Source organism: Oryx dammah, unplaced genomic scaffold (assembly GCF_014754425.2).
Source record: "Oryx dammah isolate SB20612 unplaced genomic scaffold, SCBI_Odam_1.1 HiC_scaffold_9, whole genome shotgun sequence".
NCBI lineage: Eukaryota > Metazoa > Chordata > Mammalia > Artiodactyla > Bovidae > Oryx > Oryx dammah.
Window position 1 is genome coordinate 60092901 of NW_024070193.1, and position 22163 is coordinate 60115063.

At 43.8% G+C, this 22163-nt stretch overlaps 1 protein-coding gene and 1 long non-coding RNA gene across 2 annotated transcripts in view; one reads left to right on the top strand and one right to left on the bottom strand.

Annotated features, from left to right (window-relative positions):
* The first annotated feature begins 4333 nt into the window (after nucleotides 1–4333).
* Nucleotides 4334–22163, top strand: part of LOC120867904 (up-regulator of cell proliferation) — a 35461-nt gene continuing 17631 nt past the window's right edge. The window contains exon 1 of the mRNA XM_040246358.1: nucleotides 4334–4438. Within this exon, the coding sequence (XP_040102292.1) occupies nucleotides 4425–4438 (14 nt within the window). The 5' untranslated portion in view covers nucleotides 4334–4424. The remainder of the gene's footprint in view (nucleotides 4439–22163) is intronic.
* Nucleotides 19240–19698, bottom strand: LOC120867915. Its single transcript, XR_005722069.1, has 2 exons — nucleotides 19511–19698; nucleotides 19240–19479 (listed from the first exon to the last, which is right to left on the bottom strand). It is a non-coding gene; the product is annotated as an uncharacterized LOC120867915 (long non-coding RNA).

Sequence of the window (22163 nt, forward strand, 5' to 3'; positions counted from 1 at the left end):
TGTACAATGTCACAAACCTCATTCCATAGTTCATCAGGCACTCTATCTATCAGATCTAGGCCCTTCAATCTATTTCTCACTTCCACTGTATAATCATAAGGGATTTGATTTAGGTCATACCTGAATGGTTTAGCAGTTTTCCCTGCTTTCTTCAATTTGAGTCTGAATTTGGTAATAAGGAGTTCATGATCTGAGCCACAGTCAGCTCCTGATCTTGTTTTTGTTGACTGTATAGAGCTTCTCCATCTTTGGCTGCAGAGAATATAATCAATCTGATTTCGGTGTTGACCATCTGGTGATGTCCATGTGTAGAGTCTTCTCTTGTGTTGTTGGAAGAGGGTGTTTGCTATGACCAGTGCATTTTCTTGGCAAAACTCTATTAGTCTTTGCCCTGCTTCATTCCGCATTCCAAGGCCCAATTTGCCTGTTACTCCAGGTGTTTCTTGACTTCCTACTTTTGCATTCCAGTCCCCTATAATGAAAAGGGCATCTTTTTTTGGTGTTAGTTCTAAAAGGTCTTGTAGGTCTTCATAAAACCGTTCAACTTCAGCTTCTTTAGCGTTACTGGTTGGGGCATAGACTTGGATTACTGTGATATTGAATGTTGTCTTGGACATGAACAGAGATCATTCTTTCATTTTTGAGAGTGCATCCAAGTACTGCATTTCGGACTCTTCTGTTGACCATGAAGGCTACTCCATTTCTTCTGAGGGATTCCTGCCCGCAGTAGTAGATATAATTGTCATCTGAGTTGAATTCACCCATTCCAGTCCATTTTAGTTCACTGATTCCTAGAATGTCACTCTTGCCATCTCCTGTTTGACCACTTCCAATTTGCCTTGATTCATTGACCTGACATTCCAGGTTCCTATGCAATATTGGTCTTTACAGCATCGAACCTTGCTTCTATCACCAGTCACATCCACAGCTGTGTATTGTTTTTGCTTTGGCTCCATCCCTTCATTCTTTCTGGAGTTATTTCTCCACTGACCTCCAGTGGCATATTGGGCACCTAATGACCTGGGGAGTACCTCTTTCAGTATCCTATCATTTTGCCTTTTCATACTGTTCATGGGGTTCTCAAGGCAAGAATACTGAAGTGGTTTGCCATTCCCTTCTCCAGTGGACCACATTCTGTCAGACCTCTCCACCATGACCCGGGCGTCTTGGGTTGCCCTGCGAGCATGGCTTAGTTTCATTGAGTTAGACAAGGCTGTGGTACTAGTGTGATTAGATTGACTGGATTTCTGTGAGTATGGTGTCTGCCCTCTGATGCCCTCTTGCAATTCCAGTAGAACTATTTCAAATCCTGAAAGATGATGCTGTGAAAGTGCTGCACTCAATATGCCAGCAAATGTGGAAAACTCAGCAGTGGCCACAGGACTGGAAAAGGTTCGTTTTCATTCCAATCCCAAAGAAAGGCAATGCCAAAGAACGCTCAAACTACCACACAATTGCACTCATCTCACACACTAGTAAAGTAATGATCAAAATTCTCCAAGCTAGGCTTCAGCAACACATGAACCGTGAATTTCCTGATGTTCAAGCTGGTTTTAGAAAAGGCAGAGGAACCAGAGATCAAATTGCCAACATCCACTGGATCATGGAAAAAGTAAGAGAGTTCCAGAAAAACATCTATTTCTGCTTTATTGAGTATGCCAAAGCCTTTGACTGTGTGGATCACAATAAACTGTGGAAAATTCTGAAAGAGATGGGAATACCAGACCACCTGACCTGCCTCTTGAAAATCTGTATGCAGGCCAGGAAACAACAGTTACAATTGGACATGGAACAACAGACTGGTTCCAAATAGGAAAAGGAGTATGTCAAGGCTGTATATTGTCACCCTGCTCATTTAACTTATATGCAGAGTACATCATGAGAAACGTTGGACTGGAAGAAGCACAAGCTGGAATCAAGATTACCAGGAGAAATATCAATAACCTCAGATATGCAGATGACACCACCCTTATGGCAGAAAGTGAAGAGGAACTAAAATGTACGGCAAAACCAATACAGTATTGTAAAGTAAAATAAAGTAAAAATACAAATAAAAAAAAGAAAGAAAGTGAAAGAGGAGAGTGAAAAAGTTGGCTTAAAGCTCAACATGCAGCAAACGAAGATCATGGCATCCGGTCCCATCACTTCATGGGAAATAGATGGGAAACAGTGGAAACAGTGTCAGACTTTATTTTTTTGGGCTCCAAAATCACTGTAGATGGTGACTGTAGCCATGAAATTAAAAGACGCTTACTCCTTGGAAGAAAAGTTATGACCAACCTAGATAGCTTATTCAAAAGCAGAGACATTACTTTACCAACTAAGGTCCGTCTAGTCAAGGCTATGGTTTTTCCTGTGGTCATGTATGGATGTGAGAGTTGGACCGTGAAGAAGGCTGAGCCTTTGAACTGTGGTGTTGGAGAAGACTCTTGAGAGTCCCTTGGACTGCAAGGAGATCCAACCAGTCCATTCTGAAGGAGATCAACCCTGGGATTTCCTTGGAAGGAATGATGCTAAAGCTGAAGATCCAGTATTTTGCCCATCTCATGCGAAGAGTTGACTCATTGGAAAAGACTTTGATGCTGGGAGGGATTGGGGGCAGGAGAAGAAGGCTACGACAGAGGATGAGATGGATGGATGGCATCACTGACTCGATGGATGCGAGTCTCAGTGAAGTCCGGGATTTGATGGACAGGGAGGCCTGGTGTGCTGCAATTCATGGGGTCGTAGAGAGTCAGACACGACTGAGTGACTGAACTGAACTGAACTGATGGCTGATTCATGATGATGTGTGTCAGAAACCAATACACTATCATAAAGCAATTATCCCTCAATTAAAAATAAATAAATAAAATTTTAAAAAAAGAGAGAATATATGCCATCTAGCAGCTGTCAGACTGCAGTCATTACCTACAGTGAGCCTCCAGGAAGCTCAGGATATAAAAACAGGATACTGGCCCCAGAAAGCTGGAGTACATATCAAAGGAATGGTTTCAGGAAGCCCAGACTCTTGTATCTCTCCATACATAGAAAATGCTAAATTACTTAACTTGGGTTATCTAGTTTTCTTTAATGATAACGTTTTGATATTCAGACTACCTGTCCTTTGTTACAAAACTTCTATATAACTTGGCTCCTCCCCTCAGCTTCTCCAAGCAGTTCTCTCAGGGTCACTTGAGATGCTGTCTCCAGGCTTAAGGTCCTAAAAATTCCCACTGAATAAAACATAACTCTCAGCTTTTAGGTTGTTAATCTTTAAGTCAACAAGGCCATCTACCAGGCAATGTATTAATCACTTTACAAATATTACCTCATTCAGTCCTCATAGAAAGGAAGGGACCTATCATTATCCTTGTTTTTCAACTGAAGAAACTGTAGCCCTGGGAAGGTTCTATCTTCCTATGGTTCCACAGATAGTAATTAGTAGAGGTAATTATCTAGGTATTTTGGCTCCAGAGCCAAGGCTTTCAGTCACAACTTTATTGTCTCTTAACTCTTATTAGTAAAAATAATGAAATAATGATTAATAATATTTAATATAACACAGAAGTGTAATCAACGATGATTTTCATTATCCAGAGCTTTTTGCTAAGTGTTCTTACTTACAAGAGCTCATTTACCTCTGAAAACTCATTTTGCTGAGACAAGAACTGAGGTTCAAGTACCCATCATTGATGCTGTGAAACCCACTGCAGGAATTCCAGAGCCATCACTATGGATAAACGTATAATGTAAAGAATAATTTAAAAAAGTGCCCCCACAGTCCTCAAGCCTTCACAATGTGATTTTACACATCTTTTACAATGGATAACTGACTCCGAGGCTAACATTCATGCAACACAGTACACCAAGTAAGAAATACCAAAGTTACTGTTTGAGTTCATAGCAACAACACATCTTCACGCACCAGCGCTAAAGAAAAGGATTTTCTTAAGGAAATCAAACTCAAATCTGGGAGGTTCTGACTTCATCTGGGTCCTGAAGCTGTTTAGTGGCCCCAGGGCAGGTTCTCTCGCTGGTTTGGCACCGAGTCTTCCAGCGACTGCTGGCCTCTAGGTAGCGGTGCACCTGAGCAGGTGGGAGGATCAGGCCTGCGGGTCGCGCACCGCCCTCGTCCTCGGTGCCACCCAGCGCCGTCAGCGCGCCCACTGCCCCCCGCCCCCCGCCCCCCGCTCTGGGCCGCTCGGAGCGGGCCCTGGACCCCCTCCCGAGGCCCCACCGCCCTAGACGCGCAGAACCGATGCCCGGCTTCAGCCTCATCTGGCCGCCGGCGCGCACACACCCTTCTCCCGCTGACCCCGGGCCCTCCCCGCCGTCCCCGCCGCCTGCTGGTGGAGTCGGGCCGGCGAGAGGCCCCTCCCCGGCGGAGCGGCTCAGCGCGGAGGAAGCACAGGCGGCGACAGTACCGCGGCCTCGTCGCGCTCATGGCGTCGTCCGGGTGAGTGCGGCGCTCGCGGCCGCGCCGGTGCGGGCTGCGCGGTGGGTGCTCTGGCCCACCGCCGGCGGCCTTCCCCGGCTCGCGGCTCCGGACCCTCGCCCGCCCGGCTCTGCGGCCCTCTGCTGCCGGCCTTGGTCGCGGGCGGCCGAGGCGGGGGCAGGGGCGGGCTGGGGGCGGGGGGGCGCGGGCTGAGGCTCTGAGCGTGGGGGGCGGGATCGGGGTCCCGGGCCGCGGAGGCGGGCAGCGCGGGGGGGTCGAGGGCTTGGAGCGCGGGCGCGGCAATTCCCCACCCCCACTGGCGCCCGGGGCCTGGAGCCGCAGCGCCCGGAGCTCGCTGGGGTTTGCCACCCTGCCTTCCGCATCTGTTTTCTCCTCTTGTTTTCGTTAGAGTTGATGCTGGGCTCTCATCGCAGTCAGGACGCAACCTGAATGTCCCCGAACGTCAGGGGTAAGGGCAGGGTCAGCTCTCGACTTGGCCAGGTCGGGGCCTCCTTGATCCGGGCCGTGGGCCTGGTTACAGTGGCTACCGCGATTCCGACATCACCTCCATTCTACCGTCTTGGTGTTAAAATGTTCTTTTAGGAAGTGATGGTGACACAGTTTGTAATTAAAAAAAATTTTTTTTATTGCAAAGTAAAACCTCAGCAATTCATTATGATCATGAAAGCTAGGATTGACAGAATTAATCAGAGAAGGAAAATTAGTCTCAAGGTCATTGCTTTAGTTGTTACTAGTATTCATTTGACTATTGTCCACCGTTGAGAGTGTCATAGGCCTAGTGGCTGTGATAGCAATTCAAGTTGTACATACTTTCACATCTCAAAGGGCTTTTACCTGTTCGTGGTGTGGGGGTGGGGTTGCTGGGAGGTAGAAATGATGGATATTAGGACCCTTACAGGTGATGGGAGTTCACTCATGCCATGGCTTAATGAACTGACTCAGTGGAGTGGGTCTTAATGGAGCAAGCTGGATTTGACTCCAGCCAAGTCATGGGCATTTTCCATCTATCTGCCTTCTTTCCAGGTTTGGGGAGGAGCAGTCAGAAGTACCCGGTACTTTGAGGTTGTAAATGTAATAAACAGTCATTCCTCAGAAGGCCGGGTTGATTCATCCAAAGGTTCAAGGTCCCACTGCGTTGCTGGCCCTCTTGTCAGCAAAGGGTGAGGCAGGGCAGACTGGAAGCAGCAAGGGCTGGCTGAGCCTGTGTGGGGCTTCCATGAGGCCTTTTAACAAGTGATGGTGCATTAGGTGTCCACTACTTTGTAGTCATGGGTCAGAGGTGGACTTAGTACTGGGCTGGTATGCCCTTCTGTGAGCCGATAGTCCCTAAACTGTGTCCCTATGGTAGATCACATAAGTGCAGATTTGATATTTGCAGTTCGAAGTATTTTTGAGTGATCTCATCAGTCTGCAGTTGGTACTTATTTCTTAGAGGTACCCATTTGAAAACTAAGGTCACATTTTTTGTATATTTTCATTTCATGGAAAGAACTTTGTACTTACTATGGTATGTACAAATTTGGAAACAGTCCGCATCTCCAGATGTCTGGAGGTTTTGCTGATAGACCAGTGTCTAGCCAGGCAGACCTGGTTTCTTAATCCTTTGGCCTTTCCAAGTCAGTCTACTAGATGAGGTGCTGCAGGAATAAGTCCAGAGATTCAGGGCAGGGATGGGAGGGGAGCCATGACTTCTGCTGGGCTGTATATGGAAGAGCCTCCAAATCTAGTGTTCTTTTCTAAGTGACAATTTCCATAAGAGAGTTGGTAAGGAAAGAAGAAATTCTGACAATTTTTGAGGACCTTACCAATGTGCTAGACATTATACAAAAGAAAATGGCAAAATGAAGTCATGAAAGGGAAAAGATATATTTGAGATGACTCACAGCTCAGTGTGTTTGGAGCTACGTAGAGATAAGGCCAGAGATGGAGGCAGGGTCAAACTGCAGGACCTAGCCTCCTTTTGTGGGTTTACTGCCCACTGTTCATGGAAGGATGTTTGTCATACAGTGCTTGGGCAATTCATGTGACAGCAGTTTGGAGGTGGCAGAGGGGACAGGAGAGATGGAGCTCATCAGCCTGCTACCATCTACTCTCTTCTGCAGGCCTCCACTCCTTACAGCCTGCATCTCTTCTTTACTCTGCCTGCTCCTTCATTGTTGGGGGTTCTTTGGGTTCTACAGTTTATCTCTATTAATTCCTACGTAGCACATATTCTTTGCACGATTGCATCCATTTCTGCAGCTTTAAATGTCCAAATCAAAGGTTCTTAACCTGGGGTTCATAACTTATAGGTGGGCTTCCAAGGTCCTTCATTCCTCGAAATTGTGTAAAGTATTTGGATACATTTGAATTTATACAAAATACTAATAAAGAATTAGTATTCTTTATTATATAAAAAAATTGTACAAAGTGTGTATTTTCCTGGGACCAAAGTCTGTGGCCTTCATCACCTGCAGCCCGTCTTGAAGGGGCTCCTACCCAGAGCAACTTTACAACCATCCATCCATACCTATCTAGAGGGATAGCAAACCTAGTTAACTGTATTTTTAAAATCAGGCCATTATTTTATCAGAGAGACATGCTCCGCTCTCCACCACCCCCTGCCCTTGCCGCCATCTTAGTTAGGCAGGTATCCTGACAGACATTTTCTGTTGCATTTACATGTTTTATCCTTTCCCCCCCATTTTTTAATTTATTATTTTACACATAATATAAAATTTGCCATCTTAAACATTTGCTCTCTCTTTTACATAAGTGGTCTCATACTGTTCTGTAGCTTGCTTTATTCATCCAGCAGTATGCTTTGAAATGCTTTCCATGTGAAAACAAAAACAGATCTACCTAAAATTTGACATTTATATAATATTCTGTCATGCTTATGTTATCTAGTTAAGAATGCTTTCAGTTTTCTTCGTAAGATAATGCTGTACAATTGGTGTCTCCCTATGGACATGCACAAGTGTTTCTCTAAAATAATTGTGAATGAATTGTGGTCAGAGGACCTGTTTTTTAGCTGATGCTACCAAATATCCTTATAAATGATTGTACCACATTCCCCTTCCACCACCACATTGTAAGGGTCCTCTACACCTTCCAACATGTGATGACATCAAACTTTAAAAGTTTTGCCTGTCTGATGGAATTATTGAATCAAGAAATAGTAAGCTAATGCTATCTCCATTCACCCTGTCTTCAGAATAGAAACTTCATCCCTGACTCCTTATATCTCCTTGGTAGCTTAGTTGCTCAGTAGTGTCCAGCTCTTTGCAACCCCATGGACTGTAGCCCACCAGGCTCCTCTGTCCATGAGGATACTCCAGGCAAGAATACTGGAGTGGGTTGCCATGCCTTCCTCCAGGGGATCTTCCCAACCCAGGGATCATACCCAGGTCTCCCACATTGCAGGTGGATTCTTTACCATCTGCGCCACAAGGAAAGCCCTTGGAAATAGTCCTAATTTCTTTGATCTGGTTGATAACATTGAACTCTAACCACTGATAATACCCCATAAGTAAACTCATACCCTCAGGTTTTTGTTTCAGAAAATGTGGTCATTGTAGTACTTAAGTAGTCTCTATACAGGGCCTGGAGTGATGATGAGATCTGTCCTGGACTGAAAGTAGGGGAAGCAAGGAGAGCCACCGAACACCTCACCTGCCCTCCTGGCCACTCCGCCAGGATTCATCTCCCTTGGCAGCTGAAAGTAACTCCCATTAACATTGACTGGACATTTAAAAGTACCCCAGACTTAACTGCAACCTTTTGTCTTTCCTGTCCAGGAAGATTCTCTCCAACACCAACATTTTGTGGGAAAGGAAAGGATCCTGGGCTTCCCCTCCTGGGAAGGACTCAGCTTTTCCACTGAAGCCTGTTCTGGTCCAAATGGACCACAAGAGCTTCAAACTCCGCACACTGGGTGGAGAATGGGTGTTCTGGCCAGGCCAGGGGGAGGAAGGAAAGGGCCCACAGATCACACCGTGAAGATGAGACACTGAGGAACTCACGTGAGGTATATGTATCTGCTCCTGGGTGAAGTCCAAAAGAGCCCTGAGCCTCTGCTCAGGAGCTGCTGTGGCCTCCAAAGAATGCATGCATGTGGCTTTGGCAGCAGGATGCAGACTTCGCTCTTCCTCTGTAGATCTGGGGTTGCCCAGTGAACCAGCAGCCACCCCAGTGGGTCCCCACTGGAGAACACTAGAGAACTGGGAGGGTTGTTATAGCTGAAGCACCCCTGGCTCTGCAAGAGCGGCTCACCAGACTCCACTTACATGCTCACGGGTGTCAGATGTGCCAGTGCTTCGTCAGATGGAGGGCCATGCGGTGACTTCTCTCTCAACTTAAAGGAGAGCCTCTTCTTACCATAACCATGAGTGTCAGGAGTTTTCCAGCCCAAGGGGATGTTTTTTAAATTTAGATCCTGCCTGCTTCTAAAGAGTGTGTTTTTAGGCCCTCTTGAAGTGTTTTTGTATATGTTATTTAATCTTCATAGTAACCCTATAGTAAATACTATTATTACCTGTATTCTAAGGATAAAGAAATTGAGGCCCAGCACGACTGACTTCACTTTCACTTTTCACTTTCATGCATTGGAGAAGGAAATGGCAACCCACTCCAGTATTCTTGCCTGGAGAATCCCAGGGAGAGAGGAGCCTAGTGGGCTGCCATCTATGGGGTCGCACAGAGACGGACACGACTGAAGCGACTTAGCAGTAAGAAGTTTAAGTTAAAACTTGATGCCTAACAGCCCCGTTGTGGATAACTGGTTTAAATTTATTTACTGAGGCACAACAAAAATGTTCGATTCAGTATTTTGTTCTGATCACAAAGCACATGCAGCATCTCTGGCATGCTCAGAATGAAAGTGAAGTGAGGATGTGTTCACTTGGTTTATTGGAGCAAGAAGCTGTTTTAGTGGAGTGGTTATACTGTCAATTTTGCTTGTATGAAATATGGCTGAGTGTAGAATAACTTAGACACAGCTCTTTCTTTTAAAGAAGAATTCCCTCTAGGAGGTTTTACATTCCTATTGAGGTGACCTGCATGTCAGGAAGGCCTTTTTTCTGTTGTAGTTCAGACGTGGTTCTGCCTTAGATTCTCTGCATTATAACTTTTTTTAAAATTGTTAGTTGTCTTAATAACAATGCACATGGTAAAATTTTCAAAATGAACGTAAATGAAAACTCAGGCACCTTGCCTCCTGCTCCTGTCTGAGAAGCTGGCATCCTCATTAGAGAAGCATCTCCCTGGGAGGCAGGGCACAGTGTGGATTCCAGTCCTCCTTGTTCTGTTTTAAACCCAGAATGTTTTTTGGAGATATCTTTGTTACTTTGTTTCTATTTAGCTTGGTTCTTTCTCCTGGATTTGTAGACTGAGAAAACTAACTTTCATCCTTTGTGTTACACGTGCTTTTCCACTGTCTGGCCTTTTGACTTTATGAAGCCTTTCCTACTCAGATTTTTTTTTTAAGTCTTAAATATTTATTTCAGTGCATTTTTGTTTCATTTTCTAACTTAACTCTTTGATCCAGGTAGTTTTCATTTTGGTGAAAGGAGTAGTAAGAATTTACCTTTATTTTTTCCAAGTTGTTATAGTTGAATAATCACCAGATACTTAGAGCTACCTGGACCAGGGACAAAATTCCCAACTTAATTTGGGCCTACTCTGGGCTCCTCTTTTACTGAACTCTTTGTCTATTTGTGAACCAGCAGGAGAAGGGGACAACAGAGGATGAGATGGCTGGATGGCATCACCGACTTGATGGACATGAGTTTGAGTGAACTCCGGGAGTTGGTGATGGACAGGGAGGCCTGGCATGGTGCAGTTCATGGGGTCGCAAAGAATCGGACACGACTGAGCGACTGAACTGAACTAACTGAACTACAGCTTTAATTTATTGTGGTTTATACTGTGTTTTATTGTCTGGCAGGTTTTGTCCTCCTTCATTACTGTTCTTTTTCAGAATTTTCCTCATTATTATTGTACAGATATTCCTGAATAGAGTCAGCTTATCTGTTTTTGAACCTAAATTCACTTATAGGTCAATTTAGTTAGAATTGACTTTAAAATTAAGGTAAGCCTTTCTTTCTCCAAAAAGGATATGGCTTTTCATTTGTTCAAGTCTTTTATATTCTTTAGTATTTAGAAATTCTTTTCATTTAGAAGTTGCACATTTTTATGTATATTAAATTTTTTTTTTCTTTTTTGATACTCTACATGGGAGTCCTCCTTTCACATTGTTAAACTTGTTTGTATATAGAAAGGCAATTGGGTTATTACAATTTTTTTTTGTATGTCCCCAGCTTACCAAGTTCTCTCATTGTTCACAGCAATTTTTCAGTTGATCTCTTCTATTTTCTTTCTGTTATCACAGATAAATAACAAGTTGATTCTTCCTTTGCGATGGGCAGACTGTGTATCTTTTGGGTCCATGGTGGAATGCTGCTTTTCCTAAGTGCCCCCATCCCCTGTGCTGCTCAGCATCTTCAAGGAGGTTGTTTGTGGGTCCTGGGCCAGAACCTAAGCATTGGCTTGCTCATGGTGCCCTCCAGCCAGGCTCATCTGTGGCCTTCCCATTTGAGACAGTAGCACCTCTATTGAGTCTTAACATTTGAGGTTTACCAGACTCTTTCTCACATGCTCTCCAGTCCTGCACAGAGTTCAGAGCCCAACCCTGTGTTGTGGCCTCTGGTGCTGCCACCCAGATCTGATCTTCCTCATCCCTGTCTGTTCTCAATATGAAATAGGCATATTGACTTGCACTCAGACCGCCTTCCAGAATAAAAGCCGGAGTCTTTTCTACGACCTGGAAAGTTTGGTCTTACCTGACCTCTTCTGTGCCTTCCTCCTACTCAGTCCATACCAGTTGCACCATCTTCCCACTGAACGTTGAGCACCTTCTGGCCTGTCTGGTGGCTGTAATGCTCTCCTCATGGAGCCAGCCATATGCCCCCACTTGCCAAGGTCGCAATTGATGTCTCCTTCTCTAGGAGGCTCACCCTGACCTAATTACTACAGTCTGTGCTGCCTGTTCACCAGATGTCTGGTACCCTGATCCTAGCCTACACTTTCTTTCTTTTTCCATGGTGTTTTAACACCTCCCAATGTATCTTCAGGTATGACCTAAATCAAATCCTTTATGATTTTACAGTGGAAGTGAGAAATAGATTTAAGGGCCTAGATCTGATAGATAGAGTGCCTGATGAACTATGGACTGAGGTTCGTGACATTGTATAGGAGAGAGGGATCAAGATTATCCCCACAGAAAAGAAATGCAAAAAAGCAAAATGGCTGTCTCAGGAGGCCTTACAAATAGCTGTGAAAAGAAGAGAGGCGCCAAGGAGAAAAGGAAAGATAAAAGCATCTGAATGCAGAGTTCCAAAGAATAGCAAGAAGAGATAAGAAAGCCTTCTTTAGCAATCAATGCAAAGAAATAGAGAAAAAGAACAGAATGGAAAAAACTAGAGATCTCTTCAAGAAAATTAGAGATACCAAGGGAACATTTCATGCAAAGATGGGCTCGATAAAGGACAGAAATGGTCTGGACCTAACAGAAGCAGAAGATATTAAGAAGAGGTGGCAAGAATACACGGAAGAACTGTACAAAAAAGATCTTCACGACCCAGATAATCATGATGATGTGATCACTCATCTAGAGTCAGACATCTTGGAAGTGGGCCTTAGAAAGCATCACTACGAACAAAGCTAGTGGAGGTGATGGAATTCCAGTTGAGCTCTTTCAAATCCTGAAAGATGATGCTGTGAAAGTGCTGCACTCAATATGCCAGCAAATTTGGAAAACTCAGCAGTGGCCACAGGACTGGAAAAGGTCAGTTTTCATTCCAGTCCCAAAGAAAGGTAATGCGAAAGAATGTTCAAACTACCACACAATTGCACTCATCTCACCTGCTAGTAAAGTAATGCTCAAAATTCCCCAAGCAGGCTTCAGCAATATGTGAACCATGAACTCCCTGATGTTCAAGCTGGTTTTAGAAAAGGCAGAGGAACCAGAGATCAAATTGTCAACATCCGCTGGATCATGGAAAAAGCAAGAGTTCCAGAAAAACATCTATTTCTGCTTTATTGACTATGCCAAAGCCTTTGACTGTGTGGATCACAATAAACTTTGGAAAATTCTGAAAGAGATGGCAATACCAGACCACGAAAGAGATGGCAATACCAGACCACCTGACCTGCCTCTTGAGAAATCTGTATGCAGGTCAGGAAGCAACAGTCAGAACTGGACATGGAACAACAGACTGGTTCCAAATAGGAAAAGGAGTACGTCAAGGCTGTATATTGTCACCCTGCTTATTTAACTTATATGCAGAGTACATCATGAGAAACGCTGGACTGGAAGAAACACAAGCTGGAATCAAGATTGCTGGGAGAAATATCAATAACCTCAGATATGCAGATGACACCACCCTTATGGCAGAAAGTGAAGAGGAACGAAAAAGCCTCTTGATGAAAGTGAAAGAGGAGAGCAAAAAAATTGGCTTAAAGCTCAACCTTCAGAAAACGAAGATCATGGCGTCTGGTTCCATCACTTCATGGCAAATAGATGGGGAGACAGAAGAAACAGTGTCAGACTTTATTTTTCTTAGGCTCCAAAGTCACTGCAGATGGTGACTGCAGCCATGAAATTAAAAGACACTTGCTCCTTGGAAGAAAAGTTATGACCAACATAGATAGCATATTCAAAAGCAGAGACATTACTTTGCTGACTAAGGTCCGTCTAGTCAAGGCTATAGTTTTTCCTGTGGTCACGTATGGATGTGAGAGTTGGACTGTGAAGAAGGCTGAGCAGTGAAGAATTGATGCTTTTGAACTGTGGTGTTGGAGAAGACTCTTGAGAGTCCCTTGGATTGCAAGGAGATCCAACCAGTCCATTCTAAAGGAGACCAGTCCTGGGTGTTCTTTGGAAGGAATGATGCTAAAGCTGGAGCTCCAGTACTTTGGCCACCTCATGCGAAGAGTTGACTTATTGGAAAAGACTCTGATGCTGGGAGGGATTGGGGGCAGGAGGAGAAGGGGACGACAGAGGATGAGAAGGCTGGATGGCATCACTGACTTGATGGACGTGAGTCTGAGTGAACTCCAGGAGATGGTGATGGACAGGGAGGCCTGGTGTGCTGCGATTCATGGGGTCACAATGAGTCGGACATGACTGAGTGACTGAACTGAACTGAGTGTGTCTTCTATTTAAACTTTCAAAAATAGTTTATTGTCAGTTTCTCCTACCTCCTTGAATGTAAGCTAAGAGCAGAAGTATTTATGTCCTTCCCAGATATATCCTGAACTCCTAGAAAAGTTCCTAGCAGTAAACAAATATGTGGATAAATGCAAGAGAACACTGCCTTATATAAACTTGCTTCACATATGTAAATCTCTCTGAATCCTTATAGCAGTCTCATTAGGTGTGCAGAGCAGAGATGACCAGCTTTGTTTTAAAGATTAACGTACATGTATTCTGTAGGGTTTGTATAATGAGTGATCACTGTATCTCTCCAACCCAACCCTAGTAGAAGCTCCTGGAGTACTGGGGCAGCATGTTAGAGCTATTTCCTTGTGTATGGTGATCCTACATGGCATGAACCTAGGACGAAGACCTGTTGCTCGTTACACCAGTTCTCTCCTTGAGACCCTCTTAGGTTGGGTTGTTTCAGTGATTATTGCCCTAGGGCCTTGCTGGAGGGGCATCGGTGGAAGCCAGGGCACATTTGCCTGACATATGACAGGTGTGCTCTTTCTCAGTGTGCTCTGTTTGCTGCCATCAGGAAATTCTAGGTGTATAAAAGCAGGACAGCAGTGGGCTCCTCTGCCATGATCCCTGCACATGCTAGTGTGTTTCAGGGACTAAACTGCCAGGCTGCAGAGAGCTTGTCCATTACCTGTTTTATAACAACTTGTCCTCGTGCACTGTTTGATGGAACTTTTTCACGTATGTTTTCTCAGCCAGTCCTCACAGCCGCACAGTGAGTTTTAAACTTTTCAGTGGCTGGTCACCTTGCAAAGGTGGGATGGCCCCTAGTTTTGGCTGAATATTGTGGATCAGTTGTGTCCCCTCTGAAACATATGTTGAAGTCCTAACCCCTAGTACTTGTGATTGTGATCATTTTTGAAAATAGGCTCTTTGCAGACAAATGTGATTAGTTAATTTGAGGTTGAACTGAGTTAGGGTGGACCCTAATCTAGTGACTGGTGCTCTTAAAAGAAGCAGAGAAGAGACACAGACACATACAGGCGAGAACCCATGTCAAGACAGAGGCAGAAGCTAATACAGCTGTCAAGAGCCATGTGTATATTGTCTTAGTTTGATAGCGATTCTCTAACAAAGTACCACAAACTGGGAGGTTTAAAGAAATCAGAATTTTTTTTTCACAGTTCTGAATGTCTAAAACTTAGGTGTCAGCAGTGTTGGTTCCTTCTGGAGGCTCTATCTGTCCCAAGCCTCTCTCCTACCCTTTGGTGGCTGCTGGCAGTCCTAGGTGTTCCTTGGATTGTAGACACAGCACTCCAATCTCCACTTCTGTCGTCAAAATTTTTTTCCCTGTATATTCAGATTTTCCTCTTATAAGGATACCAGTTCATTGCGCTAGGGGCTCACCTTACTCCAGTATGACATTGTGTTCATTTAACTAATTAGATCGGCTAAGATTCTATTTCCAAATAAGGTTACATTCATAGTAGGGAGTTAGGATCTGAACATAGCTATGGAAGACACAGTTCAACCCACCAGAGGGTTTCAGAATTTATTACTAATTTAGTGACACTTTCTGGGTAGAGCAAGTAGCCTCAGGTTAGGTTTTGTTTTGGGGGCTGTAATGGAGTGAGGGTCCCTACCCAGCACCAAAGGAGGGAGACCTCAGACTCTATTATCCAAAGTTATCAACAATATACTGTTAACTGCATTATGGTAAGCAACACCCCTGTATTTTGTCTCCTTTTGTTTGATTTTCTATGCTATCTTATTTTATTGGAACCACTTAGTGAAGGAGCCAGGTTTGTTGCTAGGAATTAGCCCTGCTCACAAGGTTTGGACAGTTTATTCTTAGCCTTGAGGGACAAGGAATGTTTGACTCTGAGGTGGTAGCATGTTTCTCCATTTCAGAGGTGGGTCTCCTGAATCAGAATCTTTAGGTATATATAGAAAAGTTCCTCAAGTAATTCTGTTGTGCAATGTAAAAAGAATGAAGACCAAGCAAGTGTGCCTTGTCTTGTTTCCTAGGAGGGACAGCCAGTGTGACAGACAGCTTGGGGTTGTCAGAGTCTGGATTCTGCCTGCCAGACTTGAAGGAAGCCTGGTGTACAGACCAGGATGTCTGCTTCCTAAACTTAGAATTGTTGGACACATTTGGTCCTCAGGATGGCATTCAGAGCCCCTCTTGTCCTCGAGAGAAGCTTGTATGGGAGGTGCCCCCAGAAGGGAAGTTGAGTCATGGTGCCATGGTCCCGAGGCCACTGGCCTGGGCAGCACAGACCAGGATCCAGGGACTGAGCTGAGTTCCACTCGTGGCGCTATGCTCTGGGGTCCTGAAAGGACCAGCGTGGGTCTCAGGAGAAGACCGAGAGCCTTTAAATAACCCTACCTTTAAATAACCCTTAAAGGAAGCAAAACAGGACACATAGAATATAGTCCTATATATTCATTAATGCAATAAACTACAGCAGCACAAAGAGGTCAAAAGTGAGAGACAGGTGTAGGGGAGAATTGGTTAATTAATATATTGAATAATTTTTCAAAAGAGCAAAGGCATTTTCTTGGTATTTTTCTGTATTATATATTTGTCTTATAGTAATTTTCAAAAATCGCTTTGTAGAAAGCCACCTCCTCCATGTCTGGGACCAATGGAAACACTGTTTTTACTCTCTTGGCCTGATCTACCTGTGCACAGGCAGCCGTAGGCTTGGCAAGACTTGGAATTGGCAGGTGGGCTGGTTTTTATATTTTTTATAATTACCAGCTGTAATTATTAGTTACCTAAAACCTATCTGAGCCTTAAAAATTAATGAGCCAAAAGAGAACTAGAAGATTCATGTTTGGGTTCTGGTTTTGCGCTCCCTAGCTTGGTCATGTTGGGCAGCTTAGGCTGCCACAACAATAAACCACAGGTTAGGCGACTTAACATTTGTTCACATTTGTTCTTTGCAGTTCTGGAGGTTGAAAGTCCCAGAGCACAGAGAAGGCAGATTCAGTTTTCCTAAGGTGTCTCTTCCTGGCCCGTGGATACCACTGTCTTACTTCCCTACATGGCCTTTTTCTGCACACCTTCAGAGACAGAGAGCAAGCTCTTGGGGGTCTCCTCCTCTCATAGGACACCAGTCCCGTCAGATCAGTGCCTTATGCTGGTGACTTCATTCAACAGTAATTACTTCTCTAAAGGTCATATATCCAAATATAGTCTTACTATAGAAATTTGGGGGAATATAATTCAGGCTGTGCAATTATTGAAAGCAGAGTTGTAACTAAAATGCATGGCACAAAGGTGAGATTCTGCTGCTGCTCTCTCTTGCAAGACTTGGCTCTGCTTCCAGTTGACAACACAGAGACTCAATTAGATGTGAAGTTCTTTGATGAGAAAAAAGAAGAGATTTATATGTATATTTTTAGAAATGAGCACAAATTCAGGGTTGTCCCTGTGGTAGGTACACTCTTGTCTTCTACCTCTTGCATGGAAATGAAAGGGCTGAAGTTAAGTTCCTGTCTTGGGAACTTCTGACGAGTGTATCCTGAGAGCCTGTGTGCAGGGGGAAGAGGCCAGGGAACACCCTGGGTGGAACTACCTGTCCTCTGCCCTTGTCCTCCCTGTGTCTCAGCACAGGGCTCCATGTCACCGCCAGGACAGGCCTGCTTCTTCCCCTCTGGAAAACTATTTTTAACCAGTCATGGTTAATTTTTTATTCTTTTTACAAAAGCAATATATGTTCTTTTCAGAAAAATGAAGAGAAGACAGTGAAAACTTCCATTTTTGTCAGCAATAGGATCAGATTTAGAGAGTTGCCGAGTACCCTCCAATGATAACCTGGAGTAGGAAATAGCAACCCACTCCAGTATTCTTGCCTGAAAATTGCATGGACAGAGGAGCCTGGTAGACTATATAGTCCATGGGGTCGCAAAGAGTTGGACACAACTGAGCATACACACACTGCATTAAAATGGCTAAAACAGCTGTGAACACCATAACCACTGGGGTTACAAGAACTCTTTTTGGAGAGGGCTCAGGATGAGACCTTCAAGGAACATGCTGGAATAATAACCAATGGTCCTGAAATCCTTCTTTCCTCTAGGAGGATGAATTTCATTAACACAAAACATTTGTTTTGCTGATGAATTAAATGGAGCTAGATTACTTGTCTCTAAGGGGGCCTGCCACAGTGTTTTACACTCTTGGAAAAACATTGGTTTGAAGGGGCAGCAGATTACAAGTTTTCTTGAGGCAGACACACATCCAGTTCTCACCCTGACCCTGACTAATAGCATTACTTTAATAGCTCATTTAGCTTTATTAAATCAATACAAGCCTCTTCTATTTAAAAAAATTCAAATAAGACAAAATAAACTGATATCATACTACCCAGAAATGACTAACACTATTAACTTTAAAGCATTTTGTTTGGAAATAACTTCTACTTAGAGATAAGTTACAAAATTAAAAAGGCACCTCATACAGAGTCTCCTATTCTTAATCTTCTAGCTCATATTACCATTCCCATTTATCATTCTATGGGTATGCATGTGAATACACACACACACATAAATACATACATATATACTTTTTTTCTTAACTAGAACTTAAGAAAAAGTTAGAAACTAACTTGCATATATCATTACTTTTTATCCCTAAATTCTTCAGTACTTTATTTCCTAAGAGTAGAGATATTCTCCGGAGAAGGCAATGGCACCCTACTCCAGTACTCTTGCCTGGAAAATCCCATGGAAGGAGGAGCCTGGAAGGCTGCAGTCCATGGGGTTGCTGAGGGTCGGACACGACTGAGCGACTTCACTTTCACTTTTCACTTTCATGCATTGGAGAAGGAAATGGCAACCCACTCCAGTGTTCTTGCCTGGAGAATCCCAGGGACTGGGGAGCCTGGTGGGCTGCCGTCTATGGGGTCACACAGAGTCGGACACGAATGAAGTGACTTAGCAGCAGCAGCAGCAGAGATATTCTCTTACATAACCATAGTACCAGTTATCAACATCAGTAAATGTGACATGGATAGCATCTATATTTCAATTTAGTCAATAGATCACAAAATGTCTCCTTCTGGTTTAAGATCCAGTCTAGGGGTAGTTACTACATTTTTCCCTTGTCTCTTTAGCACCCTTAATCTGGAAAGCTCATCAATATTTTTTTTCTTTTGAGACATTCATTGCTGTTGTTTAGTCATGTCCAACTCTTTGTGACCCTGTGGACTGTAGAGGAGCCCCATTCTCCAGGGTCCTCTGTCCATGGAATTCTCCAGGCAAGAATCCTGGAGTGGGTTGTCATTCCCTTCTCCAGGGGCTCTTCCCAACCCAGGGATTAAACCCGGGTCACCTTCATCACAAGCGGGTTCTTTACTGCAGAGCCACAGGGAAGCCCAAGACATTCATATGTTGTGATAATATTGTTTTCCCCGTCACAATACATTTCATTTTGGGTTTGTCCTTATGATTATATCAAGGCTCTACAGTCTCAGCCAGGGTGCTGCATAGGTGATGATGTGTACTTCCTCAAGGTGCCACAGCTGGAGGCACATACAGCTATCTATCCCCATGTTCACTGGCTTTGCTTACCCCATCAAGTATAATTAATGGCTTTTTCTTTTTTCCTCCTGGCACCTAATAAGCAATCTGTAAGGAAACATTATGGGCCTGGGCAAATATCTTGCTCCCTGTCAACATTCTTTTGCCAGAATTGGCGTTCATTGGTGTTTCTAGCTTGAACCATTCTTTATTAGGATAATTCTAAAAGTGATGCTGTGCTACCCGCAGCACCCTCCACATCAGCATTCTATTATAAGCAACAGCCATCATTTCCGCCCTGCCATTTGTTTATCTGTTTGTTAACTATACGGACTCACTAATACCTGTTTTTCAATGGTTTTAAATTGATTACTGTATTTAATTATATTCATGCTCAAACTAACTAACACTTGGTAGTGGGAGCCCCTTCAAGATGGCTTCTGTGTCCTGTGACGTACCCCAGCATTTTCTTTTTTTGAGTACTTCCTAGTTTTCAGAGGGATTCCCTGGTAGCTCAGCTGGTAAAGAATTAGCCTGCAATGCAGGAGTTCAGTTCACTACAGTCACTCAGTCGTGTCTGACTCTTTGCAACCCCATGAATCGCAGCACGCCAGGCCTCCCTGTCCATCACCATCTCCCGGAGTTCACTCAGACTCACGTCCATCGAGTCCGTGATGCCATCCAGCCATCTCACCCTCTGTCATCCCCTTCTCCTCCTGCCCCCAATCCCTCCCAGCATCAGAGTCTTTTCCAATGAGCCAACTCTTCCCATGAGGTGGCCAAAGTACTGGAGCTTCAGCTTTAGCATCATTCCTTCCAAAGAAATCCCAGAGTTGATCTCCTTCAGAATGGACTGGTTGGATCTCTTTGCAGTCCAAGGGACTCTCAAGAGTCTTCTCCAACACCACAGTTCAAAAGCATCAATTCTTCGATGCTTAGCCTTCTTCATAGTCCAACTCTCACATCCATACATGACTACTGGAAAAACCATGGCCTTGATTAGATGGACCTTTGTTGGCAAAGTAATGTCTCTGCTTTTGAATATACTATCTAGGTTGGCCATAACTTTTCTTAAAAGGGGTAAGCGTCTTTTAATTTCATGGCTGTATCCACCATCTGCAGTGATTTTGGAGCCTCAAAAAATAAAGTTTGACACTGTTTCTCCTGTTTCCCCATCTATTTCCCATGAAGTGATGGGACCAGATGCCATGATCTTCATTTTCTGAATGTTGAGCTTTAAGCCAACTTTTTCACTCTCCTCTTTCACTTTCATCAAGAGGCTTTTTTGTTCCTCTTCACTTTCTGCCATAAGGGTGGTGTCATCTGCATATCTGAGGTTATTGATATTTCTCCCAGCAATCTTGATTCCAGCTTGTGTTTCCTCCAGTCCAGAGTTTCTCATGATGTACTCTGCATATAAGTTAAATAAGCAGGGTGACAATATACAGCCTTGACGTACTCCTTTTCCTATTTGGAACCAGTCTGTTGTTCATGTCCAGTTCTGACTGTTGCTTCCTGACCTGCATACATATTTCTCAAGAGGCAGGTCAGGTGGTCTGGTATTCCCATGTCTTTCAGAATTTTCCACAGTTTATTGTGATCCACACAGTCAAAGGCTTTGGCATAGTTAATAAAGCAGAAATAGATGTTTTTCTGGAACTCTCTTGCTTTTTCCATGATCCAGTGGATGTTGGCAATTTGATCTCTGCTTCCTCTGCCTTTTCTAAAACCAGCTTGAACATCAGGGAGTTCATGGTTCACGTATTGCTGAAGCCTGCTTGGGGAATTTTGAGCATTACTTTACTAGCATGTGAGATGAGTGCAATTGTGTGGTAGTTTGAGCATTCTTTGGCATTGCCTTTCTTTGGGATTGGAATGAAAACTGACCTCCAGTCCTGTGGCCACTGCTGAGTTTTCCAAATTTGCTGGCATATTGAGTGCAGCACTTTCACAGCACCATCTTTCAGGATTTGAAATAGCTCTACTGGAATTCCATCACCTCCACTAGCTTTGTTCATAGTGATGCTTTCTAAGGCCCACTTGACTTCACATTCCAGGATGTCTGGCTCTAGATGAGTAATCACACCATCGTCATGATCTGGGTCATGAATATATCTTTTTTGTACAATTCTTCTATGTATCTTGCCACCTCTTCTTAATATCTTCTGCTTCTGTCAGAAGCAGACCATTTCTGTCCTTTATCGAGCCCATCTTTGCATGAAATGTTCCCTTGGTATCTCTAATTTTCTTGAAGAGATCTCTAGTCTTTCCCATTCTGTTCTTTTCCTCTATTTCTTTGCATTGATTGTTAAAGAAGGTTTTCTTATCTCTTCTTGTTATTCTTTGGAACTCTGCATTCAGATGCTTTTATCTTTCCTTTTCTCCTTGGCTTTTCACTTCTCTTTTTTTCACAGCTATATGTAAGGCCTCCTCAGACAGCCATTTTGCCTTTTTTTGCATTTCTTTTCCATGGGGATGTTCTTGATCCCTGTCTCCTGTACAGTGTCACAAACCTCATTCCATAGTTCATCAGGCACTCTGCCTATCTTCCATAGTTCATCAGGCACTCTATCTATCAGATCTAGGCCCTTCAATCTATTTCTCACTTCCACTGTATAATCATAAGGGATTTGATTTAGGTCATACCTGAATGGTCTAGCGGTTTTCCCTGCTTTCTTCAATTTAAGTCTGAATTTGGTAATAAGTTCATGATCTGAGCCACAGTCAGGTCCTGGTCTTGTTTTTGTTGACTGTATAAAGCTGCTCCATCTTTGGCTGCAAAGAATATAATCAAGCAGGAGACCCCCGTTCAATTCCTGGTTCAGAAAGATCTGCTGGAGAAGGGAATGGCTACCCACTCCAGTATTCTGACCTAGAGAATTCCATGGACTGTCTAGTAGATGGGGTCAGAAAAAGTCAGACACGACTCAGACTTTCAGTTTCACTTTTAGTCTTCAGAAATGAAATGCTCAGGCTCATCTTGTTCTTTTGCTACTC